General features: G+C 54.1%; 1 protein-coding gene across 1 annotated transcript; it reads left to right on the plus strand.

The window, feature by feature from the left end:
• The first annotated feature begins 194 nt into the window (after positions 1-194).
• On the plus strand, positions 195-18711 carry RAB7A (RAB7A, member RAS oncogene family). Its single transcript, XM_067002884.1, has 6 exons — positions 195-346; positions 14725-14785; positions 15676-15802; positions 16578-16796; positions 17446-17574; positions 17763-18711. The coding sequence occupies exons 2-6, from the start codon at positions 14733-14735 to the stop codon at positions 17856-17858; spliced, it is 624 nt and encodes a 207-aa protein (XP_066858985.1). The 5' UTR covers positions 195-346; positions 14725-14732; the 3' UTR covers positions 17859-18711.
• Positions 18712-18997: the final 286 nt, after the last annotated feature.

The following is an 18997-nucleotide window of genomic DNA, read 5'->3' on the forward strand; positions in this document are numbered from 1 at the left end:
CGGTCCCCTCCCGGTGCCAGCCCCGAGCCCCCGCCCCCGCCCCGGGCGCCCCCCTCCCGCCCTCGCCACCACAAGATGGCGGCGGCCCGCGGTCACGTGACGCGCAGCCACCACCCTCCTCCTCTCCCTTCTTCCCCCCCCCCCCCCCCCCCCCCGCCGCCTCACCGGGCGGCGTGCTGACGTCAGGGGCGGCGGGCGTGCCCCGTGACCGGAAGTTACCGGAGGGGGAGGCGGAAGTGAAAGCGGGGAGGCGGAGGGGCCCATTAAAGCCGAGCGAGGCGAGCGGCGGGCGGGCAGCGAGGCTGAGGGCGGGCGCCGCGGCGGCTCGGGCACCACACGCACCGCGGTGAGGGGCGCCCGGGGGCACCGGGGAGGGCGGGGGGGGGAGCCTCGCGGGCCTCTCCCGGTGGCTGTGGGGGGGGGGGGCACCGGGGTTGTTTCGGGGGGGGGCGCGGCCTTTGTGCTGCCTCCGCCTGGGCCCGGCCTGTGGGGGGGAAGGGAGGATGGGGGGCAGGCGGGTGGTGTCGCTGGGAGCCGGGCCCGGCGCTTCCCCGGGAACAAAGGAACCGGGGGAGCCCCGGGGGCGGGCTCCCGGGGGCGGCGGTGCCGGGGCCTGGCGCGTTTGGGGAGGCTTCGGGGGGAGCCTCTGCTCCGGGGGGGGGTGGGAGGAACCTTGTGGGGAGGGGGGGTGCGTTGTTAGGGGGATGTCGGAGGCGTCCCGGGTGTGGGGAGAGGCCCGGGGGTGCTGGGGGCCGGCGGGTGCTGGGCTCCGGGAGGGGGGTGCTGGGGGCCGGGGGGTGCGGAGCTGCCGGGGGGGTTGGGCGCTGGGGGCCGCTTGTAGGGTGAGCGGGCAGCCCTGGGAGCGGTTAGTGGGGCAAAGCCGGCGGCTGGAAGGCTGGCAGTTATTGCGAAAGGGGCTCTCGGCATGTGTGAAGCCTGAGTCAGGTCTGAGAGGGGATGGCAGGAGCACTTCTGGCTGCCGGTGGGTAACAAGGTGAATTCAGTGATAGGTATGTTATTAATCTCCAGGCACATGGAGGGTAATAAATATGGAAGTGCCTGATCGTAGCGTTTAAGGTAACTGTGCTTTCTTTCCTGTAAATAGTGGAATTCTTCTAGTAGTAAAACTGCTAAAAAATACTCCCTTAATCTGCAGTAAGAGAGGCAACCTCAGCATCTACATGAGTATGCGTTGCCCAGCGACTCCAAAGTCTTTGAGACAGAGCTGGAATTCTCAGTGCTGTTTCCCAGAAAACTAAAAACACCCGCTGATAAGCGGAGCTGTTGGGATGTGTATCAGCTCTGTATATGTAAACTGAAAACACATGACAGAACAAAGTCCTCCCCACTGTAAGCAATCTATCCGTTGTTTGATAACTGCTAATTTGAAGCTTTAAAGCTCCCAGCACCTGCCACCTCTGGCCTGGGCCTGGGACTCAGCTTTCTGGCGTGGGCCTTGGGCCGGGGTGAAGTTCCCTGTTTGGGGCAGTAGTACCTAGCCAGCTGGGAACAGCGCCTGGCTGGCCATGGTTTAAAGGCTCTCTTGTGGCTGTTCTGCGTTGAGCTGTGGTGCTACCAGGAGCATATGAGAGAGGCTGCAGCCTTGCCGTGCTTCCAGCAGGGCTGGGCTGCCCGAGTGAACGTACTCTGTTCTTAGCAGCTGTATTTGAGGTTGCAGTGGGTGGAGTCATTTGAATATTTCTTGTTTAATAATCAGGGCTTCATCGCCGTACTTATTCAGGAAGAACAAGTATACTTGTCTCTCCCCCCTCCTTGTGACTTCCAACAGCTGACTGAACACATGACCTGCTCTCCGTGAGCTGTGAGCAGACCCACCATGCCTGGCCTGAGTCAAAGTAGCCCTGAACTGCTGCTCTAAGGGCTGCCCTTCCTTCTGTGTGCCGTTGGGTTAACACTCCTGGGGTAGAAGAGCTGTAAGATGGGGCTAATTTTCCCCGTTAATAGGGGAAACTTTTAACATCCAGTAGCAGTTTCTTGCTCTTAACTGATACAGCCTGAAACAGTGGTTGTATTTCATGCTGCTGCTATGTTAGACTTCACTCTTGCCTGTGGTGTCATGCAGTGGTCCGTGTCCTGAAATACCCTACAGATAGGGTGAGACTTGTACCTTAGAATGCAAAGGGGCCAAGTTAAATGCCTAAATAACTGTTGCAGTGCCTACACTGCAGGCATCCTTGCCCTTCTGCCAAATCTGGTGGGTCAGAGGCTACTCCGAGCAGCCCAGATAGTCAAGGAAACATCCACACTGTAACCTGGAAGTGAAAACCATACCAGCTCTGCTGTAAGCTCTCTCCTGAGTTCACCTACAGAAGATAATGTTTTCCTTGCTTTGCTACCCAAAATGAGTGCCCGGGAACAGGAGGGTTATCAGGTCGAATTTCTGAGGCATCTTCTTAGAGCTCCTGCTCTGAGACTCCTGACTCGGAAGGTCACGCGAGTTACCTGGCAGAACAAATCTCAGGCAGAGCTTGTCCTTGAGGAAACATGACAATTAGTATCAAACCATCTGTGCAAAACTATTTATAGCTTTGTCTCTAACATGTATGGGATTTTGTCTGACTTCTCTGTGAAAATGAGACTAGTTTATGCAGAACTTAACATTTGGCTGTAAACAAAACTGCCTGTGCTTGATTAGGATGCGCTTCTAAATGCTTCATCCTGAGATCGGTGCCTGGCAAGCCCAGGCTTAGGAACGAAGGCTGTAGGACAGGGCACCGGGATGTTTGCATCCTCTAAACAGGCTGCTGGGTGTCTGGGATCACACACTTGCTGCTGTCCAGCCTGTTACAATAACCGGTGTTTTCAGTAGCTGAACTGATCACTTGACAGGCACAGGACTCTCACCTTGCGTACTGATGTTCCCTAACGTCTTGTGGGCTTCTCGGCTGTGACCTGAACTGCTCTGCAGCCCTTGCTGCTAGGGCCTGCTGGTGCTGAGATCCCCTGCAGAGCTGCAGGGGGCTTGGGGCTTCTTGCCTCGGTGTAAAGGGGTCCGGGCGAGAAGGAATTTCTGTGCTGAATCTGGCTGGGCGCTAGCGTGCCTGTGCCTTGTGCGCTGCGTGTCTGACAGCAATCCAGCATCCCTGATACTGAAATATTTCCTCACGCGGCATTGTTCTGATAATTGCGGTTTAATTGCTTGAGTTGGAGTTCAGTTGGCTTCCCCCTGCAGCCTTCTGAAGCGGTCTCCTGGAGCTGCTGTGTAACAGCCTGCCTTCAGACGGCTGAGTTGTGACACGGGGCTGAGGGTAACAGGCTCATGTTCCTCGGTAGCGACCCAAACGTGGGCAGTGCATCGCAAACACGGGCTGCGCACTGCGAACTGGATCGGGCCCGGGGAACAGGCTGGGTGACAGCAGCCAGCGTTCCGGCTGTGCTTTACTGAAGGGCTTACTTCCTTTCGAATACGATTCAACTAAAACTTCCAGTCGGGCTCCCAAGGTCAGCGACTCCACTTGCGCTGCTCAGAAATAGCAGGCGGTGCAGGGATACCCCCGTATCACATGGCTGCTCGCTGGCTCGCGGCGTGCTTGTTGCTCTGGCCCTCAGCGTGCCGCTGCGTCCTGCGCTGCGCTGATGTCATTGCTGCTGCCAGCGCCGCTCTGCGAGACCGCTCCTCCTCCTGGGTGCCAGCAGCCAGCGCTCTGTGCGTGAGGGAAGCTGTGTCAACACCGCTGCTGCTAACTCATGGTTGGTGACGGGGAAAGGAGCCGGTCAGGGCCGCAGGAGTGTGTTGGCTTGCAGCTGAGCTCGCGGAGCCCTGGCTTCCTGCACTAGGAAACCTGTTCTTGAGGCCGTGGCCGTTCTCGGAGGCGGTGTGACTTCGGGAGGGGCGTGCTGTTTGAGATGGATTGAAGTGTAAACTTGCGGCGGAGTCCTGTTTGTGCAGCTTAAAGGCACTCGATGCAGTGAGTGCTTTGCTCTCCTGCCCATCTGTAACTACTTAAAATGTCAGCTTCAGGTGGCTTATTATATCTAACTGCACCTGCTTGAGTTTCAAGCAGAAATTCCTGAAGAAATGGAGTAGATCTCTTCTGCGGAAAATCTTTTCTGCAGTGCCTGGGGCTTGACGGCTGGCTCTGCCCAGCAGTGAGTCTGCACAGAACCCTTGGTCTGTGCTGGGCAGCAGCATCTTGAGCGGTAACCTGCTTCGTGCTCGCCTCCTTCAAGTGGACTGAGTCACTTGGCTCTGCAAGTATCTCCTCCTCTTGGCTCCAGACACTGATAATGGTGTCTGAACTACGATCTGGCACGGTGATAACATTGTCTCAAGCATCAGCAGCGAGACAGCTGCAACGAAGCGAGGTATCTCCAGCTCTCATCTTCCCCCTTGCGAGGGGATGCAGTTTACCAGCGCTGCACTCCGAATCACACCCTGCAGGTCCCTTCAGTGAGGCTTTTCCAGTCCTCTGTGGAGGATAAAGAAGTGATCTGGCAAACTGTTGTTGCAGGAGCTGTGCAAGAGGTGCTAGTGTGTGTGAAGCACGAGCCTGAAACTGAGGCTCCGCAGCAGAAATTCCTTGTTAGGCCCTGACTCAGCTGTCGCGGTGAGCTGCCTGCTGCCCTCGCCGACTGGGACTGAAATACTCGTCCTTCCTGCTCTGCCAACCCTGTTAGCACAGCAAGAGGTGCGGGGCATGTGCAGGATCGGGGCTGTGCGCGCCGCTCCAGGTGCAGTTCTTAGATTGCGGTGTCTGGAGGAAGGCACCTCCAGGAGCAGGCTCGGTCCTGAGAACGCAGACCTGCAGCAGCTGCTCAGGAGTAAGGCTCTGTGTTTCTCCGCATCTGCCTGGCTGGGTTTGGGTCTCCTGTCAGCTTTTTCCCTCTCTCCTACTGGGCTCCTGGTGCTGAAGGAGGGTCAATATTTGTGTGGGGTCCAGCAGCCCTTCTGAGGCCCTTGTTTGGCACTCGAAGGCCTGAACCTATGAAGCCTCCCCTCAGTCACTTGTTTCCTGCCCAGTTTCTAGGAACTGGGGAAAACTACCAGGAGGAGTAGATAAATGAGGCTTGTTTACCACCGGCAAGGTCTCAGAGCTGTGCCTTTGTTGCAAAGGTTATCTAACACCTCCTATTTGTGTTCCTAAAACTGAAAGCACGACAGGAATGCGTAAAATCTCAGCGAGCTGGAGACAAAACTACAAGTTAATCCGAGCGCTTGAAAAATATTGTTGGCTGGAGAAGACCTAACAACTTCACTGCTCCTCGTGGGCCTGGCCAGCCCGCAGTTTTGACTTGCTCAGGCTTCCCTTCTGATGGGAAGCTTCAAACCCAGCAGCGTGCGTCTCCCTGGTGTGGGAACGGTGCTGGGCTGTCCCTGTGTGTGTAGGGGCTGCTGGAACCCGTTTGGCTCTCCTGGCTAGGTGGCCGCGTGCCAGCAGCCTGGCAGCCGTGGCCGTACGGACCGGGCTGCATGGGTGCCGTGGCTCGGTTGTATAAGATGTGCCTCGCTCGCTTTGGCAGGGCTCCGCCGAGGAGCCTGCTCTGGTAGAGGCATGGCAACGTGGACCTGTGCTGGTAGAGCTGAACTGCTCTGCGTGGGCAAGGCCCTTAGTCAAGACACATGGCTTGCTGCCTGGTGTCTCCCGGCAGCCAGCAAATGTGCTCAACTCTCCTCCCACATCCTGAGATTGTCTCCCCCAGGGCAGAATAGGGGAAGTTGAGCTTGCTCTGATAAAGGGGGAGGGGAGTTAAAGCAAGCATGCCTGCTCTTGTACCAGCCCGGGCCCTGCGGAGGAGCAGTGTTGACTGGGAACTACCTGAAATCCTGGAGGGCTCACGGGGGGGCTGCCTCCCCCTGGAAGGAAGGGGCACAGCAAGATCCCTGGGTGGCAGCATACCTCGAGCCTGCAGAAGGAGGGCAGCTGAAGATCTCCGGGTGCCTGCTTTCAGCCTGTTAGGGCTCTACGTGTCTCTCCCTGCTCCTGGGAGAAAGATGCCTGCAGCACGAGGCACCTTCACCTTCTGGAGGAGCTCCAGGTGAGGTGGGCTACGTCTTCATGCCTGGAGACATCAGTTCTCGGTGAAGCTGTTGGCTGCAGCTTTTTCCCAGGGCTGTCTTCACTCAGCCCGGGGACTGCTCCTCCTGCAGCCCCTGTTCTCTGCCCGGGTGTCCTGGACCTGGTGCTGTGCTGTTGGCTCCCAAGAGGCCTGCGTGCAGTCCTGCCCTGCGCACAGCCATAGTCTCAAAGTACCTGCTGCTTGCTGTGGAGGTGATGGAGATCATCCTCAGGCTGCTGAGGAGCAGCATGATCCACCTGGGAAGGCTGCCTTCATCGCCGGGAATGCTGCGTGCTCCCTTCCTCGGGCTCAGGGCATCCCTCACCTGCAGGAGCCTGCGTGTGCTGCTGATGGCTCAGGCTGAGCAGCAGCCTCGGCAAAGTCTTCCTGTAGCTGTCAGACCTTTGCTGCCACTCCTAACCACACGGGAGGTCTGACTGAACGTGGGGAGACATCTGCCTTGGTTCTGTAAGCAAATTGTGCTTGTTTAGCTCCCACTTTCTAACCATGTAATCAGATCAACGTGGTACCTTCGTGAGAGGAGATGCCTAAACCATCAGAGCTCAGTTTCTGTGCTTCACTCCTGGGTTGTGGAGGTGGGGGCTTGTCCTGCCTTGTCTGGCCTTTTCTAGGGCAGTGACAGCTCTGGAGCAACAAACTTCTTCGGTTCCATATCTCGCACCCAGACGCTGCGCAGGCACGGAACAGCTCCCATCTGGGAAGTGCCGGGAGGTGTAGCAGGGCCGTGAATCAGTGAGGCTTGGACCGGAGAACTTGGCTTTGAGAGCTCGGGCTTTGAGCGTGACTAATCATGTGCATCGGTGCCTCCCAGGAATGCTGCGCTCTGCCCTAGCGGAGCTGTGCCTGAGCTGGGACCCCGGCAGGGAGGGCTGACCCCTTCTCGTGCAAGCCCCGTGCTTCCTCTGCAGGCATCACTACTACCAGTGCAAGCAGCTTGGCGTCTGCCCTCCCTGTGTCATCCTGACCCTCCGGCCGAGCCGGCAGCTGATGTGTGCTCTTCTGAGGAGCTCTTGGAGCCCGTGCGCATGGCTGGGGGGAGGCCTGCAGCCTCTAGAGCTGGGCGGTGAGGGTATGTCTGCGTGTAAGTGAGCTTAAACCTTATAGCCAGTGAAAGGAGCAAAAAGCTGCTCTTGTGTTCTAGCTAGGTTTCCTATGGTTTTCCCCAAGCTGTGTCACCACCATTCTGTCTTCAGCACGGAGCTGTCGTAGCCTGTTATTTAGGATCAGGCTGCAGAGTGTGCACAGGCATCGTACCCACCGAGCAGCTAGCTCACAGGCCAGGCCAGTTGCCTTCTTGCCCCAGTGTGGTGCTCCCCCTGACACAGCCAGTGAAGGGAGCTGGGGCTGGCTGGTTCTTCAGCTTGGTCCTAGAGCAGCTGTGCTGGAGACTGCAGCTCCACCCTCAAAATGAGGGGAATTTACTGCATCTGTAGTCTAAAAAGCTAGTTCCTGTGGGTTCCCGAAACGTGTTTTAATATTGTTTTGATCCCAGCCATGTCAGTGTGCTAGGCAGCTTGTGGAGCTGTGGGCTTCCTTCACAAAGGTGAAGCTTCTGATTCTCAGGGGTAGGAAACACTGCAGTGTGCTCACACCTGACAGCTTGCCATGTGATGTTTTAAACAAGGTATCAACAAATAAATTGGAGCTGAGGCTCCCAGCTCCTTAAAGAGGTGACTCCTGTCTCCCAGGACTGGCTGGGAGAGGCACCAAGTGGACAGGAGCCTGCTCCTGATGAAAGTGCAGCAGGCAGCCTAGCTGCTTCTCCTGAGCAGGGAATGAGGAGCTGTGCTTGAGCTCTTGGCCAGGCACCAGCAGGAGCGAATATGTTGGTTAGAACAGCAACACAAACGTGTGGGGAGGAAGGAGGTGGGAAGCAGCTCTGAGATGCTACTGATACAGCAGCAAGTGGAGCGTACCCTTCTGGGAAGCTGTCACAGCAATATCTCGCCAGCTGCTTTTGCTGTGGGCTTCGCTTTGGCTGCTTTGTGGTGGGTTGGTGGGGCCTGCAAGCACTGCCGGCTGCACAGGCTGTGGTAGCCCACTGGTCTTGTTCCATAGGAGCTTGTCTTCTAAAGGGCAGCCTGTTTAAAGAAGTTCTTGTGAGCCGTCCGCCTGAACGGCGAGGTGTTCCTGACTGCTGCTTGGGCACAAAGCCAGCATGTGTCCCCACTAAATGTGGGGCTTTCCTCGATGGGTTCTCTCAGCCAGCTGCGGAAGCCGAGCTCTTGGTAGACCCGTCATGGGGGCAGAGCAGGGTAGTGGCCTGCCTGCGCAGCCTCAGCTTGCTGGTAAAACCTCCTGTGCTTCTGCATCGGTCCTCAGTGTGAGGCTGCCGGTGCTGCTTATACTTACAGAGCTCCCCTTTGTGAGGAAAACACCAGCTTGGCAGCTGCCACGGGACTGAGGGACTTGTTTCTAGCTCCTTCCTTGAAGACAGCTTGGCATCTCTTAAGCCATGGCCATATACAAGTGCCAGCCCCTGCTTATGGCTCTCCTGTTGCTCTGGTGAGATGCTGGAGGCTGCCTGCCTGACGCCGGGGGAGGTCAGCGTGTGGAACCGCTCCTGCTGTCACCCGCAGCTCCGCGTTAGCGGACACTGCGCAATACCTGCGTGACCAAGTGGGTAGAACCAAGCTGCTGTTAAACCGTATTGACACAACTTGTTCAGCTCCTGCCTGAGGCCCCAGCGTGAGCGGAGACCCTCAAGGCCAAGGGTGTCTGGGCCACTTAAGCTCTCTACAAGCCAACTGACCCTGGCCTCTGCTGGCAGCCCCGGGCTGCCTGCCTCACCTTGCCATGAGGCCTTGGGCTTTCGGTGGGGCTGAACGGGAACAAACTTAACGCCTGCTCATGGTAAGTCCCAGCAGGGCTCAGTGTGAGCATGGGGCAGCCCATCTGTGCCAGGCTGGTGTGGTCAGTCCTGTACGAGCAGGATAAACACCCAGGGAGCATCTCACGTGAGGGGATGGAGGTCTGAGCAGGCATGGCCTCCTGAGGTGCCGAACATCCCGGGAACTTCCCGCTTCTGGGAAGAAACTGGTTCAAGCTGAGCTGGTCCTGAATCATTTTTCTAGCTTCAGCCTCCTTGAAGAAATGCAGAACCATTGGGAGGGGGAATAAAAATAACTCCTTAGTGTAGTACAGAGACTTAATGCTTCGCAGCCTCCCCCATGCGAGAAGAGAGTGAGCAGAGGTAGTGCTGCTGTGTCGGAAATGTGTGGAGCTGTTTTTCAGGATGCTTATCCTGCACCCCAGGACTAAGCTTTTTTTAAGAAGGCTTTTTCGGTACTCAGGGATGGCTCTTCCTCTGCACGGTCTGGTCAGTGTGGTGAGCCCGTGGTGGTGTCCATACCTTCATGGGGTACCGCCTTGTCCAGATTGACTTTTTTATGGTGTGGCCTTTTGCGGAAGGCCCTGTGGTGCCCTGGAGAAGGGAAAGAGTGGAACTCTGTATTTCTCAGTGCTATGAGTTTAGGCCTGCTCAACGTTCACCTACTGCTTTGCCCCTTGTCTGTGTAGTGTTAAGTGCCCCTGGCAGAGGGCACAAGGAGAGCAGTGCGGTCCAACAGCCTTGCTTTGGCTCTGCTGGTTTCTAGTGGAAGGAGCAGCGAACTTCTGATCAAATGTCCCCGTTCTTCTAGCTTCTGCTTGGGGTTGCTTTGCTTTAGCTAAGGTTGTGATTCGAACTGTTTAACAGCAAAGCTGCAATGGTACGGCCTGCTCCAGCAGCTTAGCAGCAGCTTTAAAGCCAGCGTGCAGGGAGCTGTTGTCTTCCTTCCATGGAGGTGAGTGTCCTCCCCTGCCCAAGGCTGGCTACTTCTGTGCCCCCACTGCTCCTGAGCACCTTCAGCAGAAGCAGGCCTGGGATAGGAACATCCTGTCAGGTAAAACCTGAGATCTGGTGGGCCACCAGTGCAAGTTCCTGCAGTTCTTTGCCTGTACCAAGCTAATTGATACTGAGGTGCCTGCACTGTCACTTGACACATGTGAATGCCTCTAAGGAGTCCTTAACCATCCATCTCTGCTTTGAGTTAAACCAGCTGCCTTGATAGAGCAGAAGAAAGGACAACTGTTGTGGCCTTTGAAGCAATGAGGGAAGTCTAATTAGGTTTGGCACGGACTTCCTTTGCTCTTGCATCTGAACAGTTGGTGCTGCAGAGCTTCATCGGACAGTTCTGGATTCTCCCCCCAGCTCAGCTAAGCCAGTAACGTGCAGGTCGGATGTGAGGGATTCTCCGTGCTGCTCCAGCAGGCCAGGTAATAACATTACTGGGAGTGTGTGCTATACCAGGCTTCGTCTCCTGAGGGTCACCACGCTGCCAATGGCTTGCTTTTTTAGAGGGGCAGGCATTGAACACTGAGCAGGAGGACTTGTCTGCTGTGCTAGAGGCAGCTGTGTCATTCCTTTGGCACCAGTAAGGCCAGGAGGAAGAACGATGCTGACTGGTCTCTGCCAGGAGGCTTCTGACAGCTCCTGCGCAGGGCTGGATGGGTGTGCTGGAGGCTGCTGGGGGCAGTCATGCAGGTGACTTCCCTCCAGGAGACTGCTTGGTGTAAAACAAAACTGGTGTCTCGGATCAAATCTTAGCAAGCAGGTTTTTCTTCAAGATTTCTCTGAAGAGGAAGTGTTTGTTCAGAAATGCTCCTGGGACTGGATGGGAGCCCCGTGTGAGCTCGCACACTGCCATCTTAAGGGCTTACGTGACTCTTGCAGGATGCTGCTCTAGAATAATCATACCATAAAGCAAGGCAAGCTGCACATATAGTGCAAAATAGCCTGGGACTTGGACACCACTGAGTTGGCTGAGATCAAAACTGGTGATGCTTATGCTGAGCTTGCTCTGTGCAGGAGCAGGGGGAGCCCTGCACAGCCCACATCTCAGGCTGACTCAGTAACTCAGTGTTTCTGGCAGGTGTGTCTGGAGAAACTCCTCATGTGAGCTCACAGCTTCAGGTATTCAAACCTGCCTCGTCTGTTTTCCGAAGCTGTTATGCTGAGTCTCCCTTCGTCTTGCACTAGCAGTGCTCATCAGAAATGAGATCTACGTAGCTTAGAGCAGGAATGTGGGCTCTGTTTCTGGGACACAAGGCAGTAATGAGCCTGACTACTCAATGCTGTGCCATGTGAAAAGCAGCCTGTGTTCCTGCGTGAGCAATCCCAAATTGCCTCTGACTCCAGGCAAGCAAATCCTTGAATGCTGAGCCTGGCCCGGGGTCGGTTGTGTGCCCTGCTGTACTGACACAGCGATGGCACTGTAACCGCGATCAGCTGAGGTAGCTCTGGGCTTCCCTGAGCTGCAGTGTGTGGAGGCGTCCTCTGGCTGGAGGATGTTGTGTTTGCTGCTGGCTTAGTGTGGGCTGAAGACCCCAAATCCTTTGCGTGGTGTTACAGGAGGCTGTGGTAAGGCTTTTCTTACTAGGGGGGTGGGCTGAAGGTCCTGTGTCTTCTGATTCCAGCTCCCCAGCCTCTTTTAGAAGCACTGTGCCTGGAAACAACACTGGAGGATGTATGGTGTCCTGTCCTTGCAGTAGTTTGACCTTTTGGCTTGCTTCATCAGAAACCCCAGGTAAAATAATGGGGTTTCTTCAATCCATCTGGATCTCAGATCTTGCTGGGATGAGTCAAAGCTCTGTTTAGCACAAATAGCTGCTCTAAGGCTGGGGCTGGTGTTGGAGACCTGCTCAGCCATGCAGGCTGTGATAAGGATCAGGGAAACAGCAAAAGCAGTGCCGTAGAGAGCAACTTGACACTACTTAAAGTAGAAGGGTTTTCTTCTGTAGGAAGGCTCCAGGAGATGCGGTTTCCTCTTGTAGCGGCAAGAAGCAACTCGGTGGTGGGTCTGCTTCTACCTGTGATGAGAAGATTAATAAAGGGGTTTGGTCCTTTAGCTGACTAGGCTTGAAAAGCGTTGGGCAGGCTTAGTAGGATGGGGTGGGGAGATTGGGTACTGCGGGTCTGCAGCAGAGCCGAGCTCCTCGTGCTGTCTCATGGCCCAAAGCAGGCACTGAGCTGAGCAGCCCGGCGGTGCTGTGGCTCACATCCGTTGCATCACCTGGGGTGGAAGCTGCGAGCCTCACCTGAGGTGTTTGTCAGGCAGTAATGGCCCTTCACACCGATGGGGTGGCCGGCAAACTATGACAAGCAGGCGGTGTCAGGTCTGATTCAGCTTCCTTCCTCAGCTGAGCTGCTTCCCAGGCAATGAGACTCAACGGAGCAGCTTCCCCTCGCCTCGTAGTGGAACTTCGTGCCACGTTGGATCTGGGCACTGAGGCTCCCCTGTGACCGAGTGTTGCAATTCGGGGCCCTGCAAATCCTTCCCCGAGCATGGGAACGGATGCCAGCTTGTCTAAAGCTGCTTTGAATGCCAGCAGGCAGGGAGCTGCAGCAGCTGATGGCAAGCAATGCTGAAAACACTCGGAGGAAAAATAGAAGCAGTACGTGCTGGGTTCTGGCGCAGTCACCTCGGGGTGAGTTGTTTACCCTCTGTCTCGAGGGAAACAGGTGACTCTCACCCTGGGCTTGGACCTGTGCAGATGTTTTCCATGACGGCTCACTGTGCGTAGTATCTTGAAGTGGTTTCAGAGCTCTGCTTGCTTTTCTTACTCCATCTGGGCCAACTGTGCTGCAGGAGTCTCTGGCTTGGCTAGCACAAGTGTTGCTTGTGCTACAGGCTCTGAAAACACAGGAGGTGCTGTCTGCTTGGAGGAGTTTACATGGGCTGCTCTCCCCACTGCTATCAGTGGGATGAGCTGGAGGGGGGCTCTGGGCAAGAGCAGGAGCTGGACTAGACGCTGGGCATGTCTGGCAACCTTCAGCTGGCTATTTTGTGGCTGAGGTAGCTGGGCCCTTGAGCAATGCAGTCCTGCACAGCGTAGACAGCCTTGGAGAGGTGTTAGTGCTTGGAGTAGTTGGCCCATGCAGGCGCTCTGGCATCTATTAACCACCACCTAGAGACAGTCTGGATGGCCTGCCATTGCTGTCACTCGACAGCCTTTGGCTGTTACCTCCCGAACAGTTTCACACCCAGGCATGTCAGTGGTGCTTGAGGTGGGCGCAGTCCAACAGGGCGGAGCTGCCCGTAACAGCAGCAGGAGGCCTCCTGCAGCCTTCCCTGATGGGGAGGTCTGAGGTAAGGTGTGCGCCTCTACCACTCAAAGCTTGATGGTTGAGGCTTTGTGCAGCCAGATCCTTTCCTAATAGGAAGCTTCTACAGCTTGGAGCATGTTGTTTCCCCCATCAGTGGGATGGAGCAGGCTGCAGTTCTCTCACAGCCTAGGCTCTTGCCTGTCCCAGGAAGTGCATAGGACCAAGCTGCTCAGAAGACGCTTCTATCCGTGCTGTTGTCAAAGCAGAGGCCTCCTTAGCTGTGAAAGTCAGGAATAGCTCCCGAAGAGTAGGAGTTGTGTAGTAGAATGAATGTGAGTTGGTGTGGCAGGATGAGAGTTTTAGGGTAGCCAAGTCCCTATTTAAGGGATTGGAACACGAAGCCTGTGTCAAAGGTCTTTGAATTCAAAGTAGCACAGCTATAATCATCTTCTGGCTCCTCTCTTTGTAGAGAGCCTGCAGAGCTCCCTAGGGAAAGCCAAGGAGAACCAGACTGGGATCTGGGATCTGATCAAGCCTGAGCAACTAAGAGAGAATGCCTTGTCCTATCCCTTCCTGTAGGTGGGGAGAAGGGCCTCATGGTAGAAGGGCATGCTGGACTGCAGTCACGCTCAGCTCCTGATAGCGAGGCTTCATTCTTGTTCTTGCTATACTAAAGCATCCAGAAGTGTTTTGGGGCCTGCTGTAGCTTCACAGATCCGAGGGAGGCCTGGGGACAAGTAACAGTGAGTCTCTGGAGCTCAACTCCCCATCCTGCTAATTGGATGGACCATTAGTGGCAAGTTCAGAGCCACTTGCCATGAAGTGGACTGGAGTAATGGCAGGATGCGGCTCATGCTGTAACAGAGCAGCAGGGTGCATGTTAGAGGTTTGTTGCTGGTTTTACTCATCCTTCTGCTGGAGGTGGGCTGGCAGCAGTTAGCTTCGTATGCTCTGTGAAAAGCCCCGTGGTCTGGTAGCTGTGTGCCTCGTGCTTCAGCCTTTTGGCTGGCCTGTAGGTTGTGCTGTGACCGCCTCACCTGCAGCGTGTTCTGGGGACTCTGCCCTCACCGAGCACAGCTGCTGCTTTTCCAAGCTGAACCCAAAAGTCGGAGGAACCCTATTTTTTTCCTACTAGGAGACTACTGAGCAGCGCAAATAAAGCTTGAATGCGGTACACATCTGACATCTCTGATGTCTCATAATAGCACGTGTAAGAATTAGCTTGTTTTGTGAGCTTACTGCCCTGCCTCCAGCAGGCCTAAGGCAGGTGGCCTCAGCCAGTGTACCCAGAGAACAGCCTGGGAATGGGGTCTGAAATGAACTTGGTACTGTGAAGGACAAGTATGTGGCTCATTTACTGGTTGTTGTTAAGTTGCTATTGCTGGCCTGATGTGGCCTTGCCAATGAAGTGGGCAAACACTTGGTTACTGCTCAAGTGAAGCCTTGGATCAAAAAGTCTAGCTTCACGAGTGCAGGGCTCTGCCAGCTGCTGGTTCCTTGCTGGGAGTCTGGCTGCCCAGCCTCCGAGCTTACTGCTTGCTGCCTTGAGGGATGACGTGCCAATGGAGTCTGATGGGATTGTTCCTCTTCCTTTCTAGTTTAAAAGATGACTTCTAGGAAGAAAGTGTTACTGAAAGTCATCATCCTTGGAGACTCCGGGTAAGTGGGGGAGCCTTTAAGCCACCAATCTGCATCCTGCTGGAGCAGCGCTCTGAGCAGTGGGAGTCTGGATGTACGGTAGGAAGGTACAAGGAGAATCAGGATGGTGTTAAAATAAGCATTTAATTTTATTAGGAGGGAAAAAAAAACCAAAACTAATAAGCAATTTTGGGTTACTTCTTAAAATTTTACCTCTGTCAGAGATGAAGCTTATACTGAGCCACCTGCCTAGCTTCTGTCTGATCTGGGTAGAGCCAGCCCCTTGGAGTAAGGCTTTGTTGTCCTGTTCCCTTGAGCAAGGAGGCTGTTCCTCTGGTACAGGTGATGGGTTTGCTGTGCAGGCTGTAACCAACCTGCTCCCCTGACATCAGGCTTATTTATGCCTCTGTGCCCAGCAAGCTGTTGATCAGGGAGTGCTGCTCAGCCACAGAGTGCAAGTGAACCCTCTAAGCTGGTTCTCAGGAGGATCTCCAGCTCTTGGCCCCTGCAGATGTGTGTGTCAGCTGTTACCATGCTGAGACTGCCCTGTTCCTTCAGCTCCTTCTTCTGCAGAGGCCAATGCTTATTTTTGGTGGGTTTCATCATTTGGTAGGGCACCTCATCTTCCAAGGTTGCCCTCATGATATGATGCATGCTGTTTACCAGTGATCAGATTGCTGATGGGGAAGCAGGGTTTCTCAAGACCTTAATTCTTCATATCCTTATGTGGCTCCAGCATCTGTTGCTGTGAAAGCCCCTCCTTGCGGAGGTGGGTGTGTTTCCCCTGACTCCCCCTTCTGGCCAGGAGTCTGTGATGGAAGGTAAAGGGCAGAGGGATGTTTTGTTCGGAGTGATTAATGCGAGCTCTGTTGTAGAAGCAGCCTACCTAGTCTTTTTGTCTTTCTGTACAGGGTGGGAAAGACATCGCTCATGAACCAGTATGTGAACAAGAAATTCAGTAACCAGTACAAGGCTACGATAGGTGCAGACTTCCTGACAAAAGAAGTCATGGTGGATGACAGGCTAGTGACAATGCAGGTAAGGAGCGACTCCTGCTGTGAGGGGTGTCTAGACCACGCTTGTGTGGAAGCATTTGCTCCGATGTAGCCCGGGGCAGCGCAGGGGGCAGTGTACTGGGTGTGAATCCTGCTTGCACTGAACTGCTCCCGGCCATAGCTGCTGCTGGGCTTCTCTACACATCTGTACAGGGGCTCAACAAGGGAAGTCAAAGATCAGCTACTCTGTGCTCAGCTAAGGGTTTGCCAATGCCCAGTTTAAAAACTAGCATTTGTTCCTCTCAGTGTACTTTCCCTTGGTAGAAAGGTGCGCTTCCCTGGTGTTCAGCAACTGGGAAGGGCTGGGAAAGGACTCTCTAGGCCATACTCATGCCACCCTGATTCCTGTGGGTATGGTGTTAACCTGCCAGCCTGTGTATGTCTAGTGTCTGACGCTTTCATCTCTCCATGGTGAGGCTGACAGCAGGGCAGCAAAAGCCCTGTTGTAGCCAGCAGAGGAGACTTTTGGGCTGTGCGGGTACCCCAGTGCTGCAGGCAGATCCCTGTCTGCCCCAGTCCCTAGGTCCTGTTTGTCCAAACAATGATCCACTGATCAGGCTGGGCATGCAATTCCGTTAGTTATCTCTACTCTTAGAAGGGTATAATTCCTACACAAGATCCCAAACCTTTAGGTGCTCCTTTTCTTTGGAGAGGTAGGGGCTCTAGATGCCTAGTAGGGAGTCCTGAAATGAATGCCCTCGTTGTGGTCTGAGTGTCTTGGAGCAGAGCTGGCTTACCTACCCTGTCTTTTGCTGCAGATATGGGATACAGCAGGACAAGAACGGTTTCAGTCTCTGGGAGTTGCCTTCTACAGGGGAGCAGACTGCTGTGTGCTGGTGTTCGATGTCACGGCCCCTAACACGTTCAAAACCCTAGACAGCTGGAGGGATGAATTCCTCATTCAGGCCAGTCCAAGGGATCCTGAGAACTTTCCTTTTGTTGTGCTGGGAAACAAGATTGACCTAGAAAACAGACAAGTGAGTACTGTGACTTGGTAGCTTCCTCTTAAGAAATTGCTGGAGTGGGAGACCTTGTAGGAACATGTGAGAGTTACCTGAGCGGAGGGTGCATGTGTGGCTCTGCTGCTGCATGGCACTGGGGAAGAGTTTCTCCAGGTTGTTCCTGTCTACCTGGAGGGATTCGACCCCCTGTGCATAACATGCTCCTGCCCAGCAGTAGAGAGCCTGCAGCAGTTCCCTGGGCAGATACAAGGAGAAGATCTGATTCTCCTCTGGTATTGCTGAGTAACCACCGTGGGAGCAAGTCCCTGTGCTGTGGATGCCTGAGCAGTCTGTGCCCTGTGGTCTCATCTTTCTCCTTGCCATGGGGCTCGGCATACCTGGTGGCAGGCAGCTGTCTCCTGTGCTCCAGTGGGAGCTGAGCCTGCCTATGACAGGCTCAAGCCTGTGAAAAAGCTGCAAAGCTGCTCAGCCCTTGTTCTGCTTTTAGAACTGGGGCTGTTGGGTGTGTGGAACAGCTCTGCATCAAGGCTATAGCTCTAGTGAGACCAGAACCCTTGTCCTAGCTCAGGTTGGGTGCCTGGGGGGGGATCCCTGGCCTTGACCTGGAAACAAAGCCCCCTCTCTGTCAGGCTGAAGGTGGTGATACTGCTCTTTGTCCACCCAGGTCACCACAAAACGGGCGCAAGCCTGGTGCTACAGTAAAAACAACATCCCCTACTTTGAAACCAGTGCCAAGGAGGCCATTAATGTGGAACAAGCTTTCCAGACGATTGCACGAAATGCACTTAAACAGGTAGGAAGGGGGCTGGTGGGTGCCCTCTGCTGGTGCTGGCTCTGCCTCGAGTTCAGCCAGTGCGGGCAGCTGGGGAGGGTTGGGCTCTCCCAAAGCTTTCCCCAGCTGAGAATGGCCCCGTGCATGCCAGGGGCTGTCTGTAGAGCTGTGGCACTAACTCTTCCCTTTCTTCCCTTCCTTCCTGCTAGGAAACCGAAGTGGAGCTTTACAATGAATTCCCCGAACCCATCAAACTAGACAAGAATGACCGAGTGAAGGCTTCTGCGGAGAGCTGCAGCTGCTGAGGGAAGAGGGAGGGGTTGAGCACAGTCCTTCACAAACAAATATCACACTTAGGCCTTCAAACACACAGCCCCTCTTCTGTGTTTAAAAACAAAATTAAAAAAAAATTCCATCTCCAGCTGCCAAAATCCACCCATCTCCCACGAGCATCTGAGAGTCCAGCACTTCAGAGCTCACATCCCTGCACCATCCACATCACACTTCATGGTAACAGACCTTTCTCTTAGTTTAAAATGGAAACTCTTATGTATGTTTGGAACTGAATCTGATTCCAGGTGTCCAACGGAGAGAAACTGTTTACAGGTAATCTGTGTAACAAGTTACATACATTTTTAACTGTCTTGTGTTTTCCCCTGTGAAGGCTGCAACTGGAAAGGCTGATTACCTATAGTTCATTGCAAGCTCAGCACTCAGTCCAACTAGGTTGAGTTTTGTATGTATCTCTGTTAATGCTTGTTACTTTTAACTAATCAGATCTTTTTACAGTATCCATGTATTATGTAATGCTTCTTTAGGAAAAATCTTATAGTACATGTTAATATATGCAACCAATTAAAAATGTATAAATTAGTGTAAAATTCCTGAATTACATGTTCAAGTACTGAAACACAGATTGTGTAGAAAGTGAGGAGGACACTTGTGAACTGTGGTGTGCTAGCAACACAGAGTCCAGATAGAGGCAGTATTCTGTACAGTAGAGATGAACTACATAAGCCTTCTTGTTTTGAGGCCAAGGGGCTTCATCTTCTGGAAAATCTGTCTGGCTTCCTTGTATCTAAATTCTCAGATTTGCATAACAGCATTGATATGCACACTGGATTATTGGATTTGAAATTAAATACAGCTATGAAATGACCTCATTTGTTCACCTCCCCTACTGCTTAACTCCTAACATCCTGGAGCGAATATGAGAAGGAGCCAGAGCTGAGGTGTTCCAGTGGCTCTGTACTGTGGAAGGAGCTCCTCTCCCACCTGGGTTGTGGTAGCTGTTTCTCAATGAATTACCTGGACTACGAACCTTCCCTTTCTTCTTACTGACTGCTAATCTGGATTTTTTGGTATGGAAAAACTTGGCAATCTAGTCCCTTTCCTCTCTTCCTTTCTTCCTGGTATTTGTTCTTGCGTTTGTAGCTTGCTTAAA

The sequence above is a fragment of the Anser cygnoides genome, chromosome 10 (assembly GCF_040182565.1).
Source record: "Anser cygnoides isolate HZ-2024a breed goose chromosome 10, Taihu_goose_T2T_genome, whole genome shotgun sequence".
Lineage (NCBI taxonomy): Eukaryota > Metazoa > Chordata > Aves > Anseriformes > Anatidae > Anser > Anser cygnoides.

Excerpts from the sequence above, each read along its gene's own strand:
- RAB7A (XM_067002884.1), top strand. The coding sequence starts at position 14,733 with ATGACTTCTAGGAAGAAAGTGTTACTGAAAGTCATCATCCTTGGAGAC. Across the intron at positions 15,803-16,577 it reads ACAGGCTAGTGACAATGCAG|ATATGGGATACAGCAGGACA; the intron begins GTAAGGAGCGAC and ends CTTTTGCTGCAG. Across the intron at positions 17,575-17,762 it reads CACGAAATGCACTTAAACAG|GAAACCGAAGTGGAGCTTTA; the intron begins GTAGGAAGGGGG and ends CCTTCCTGCTAG.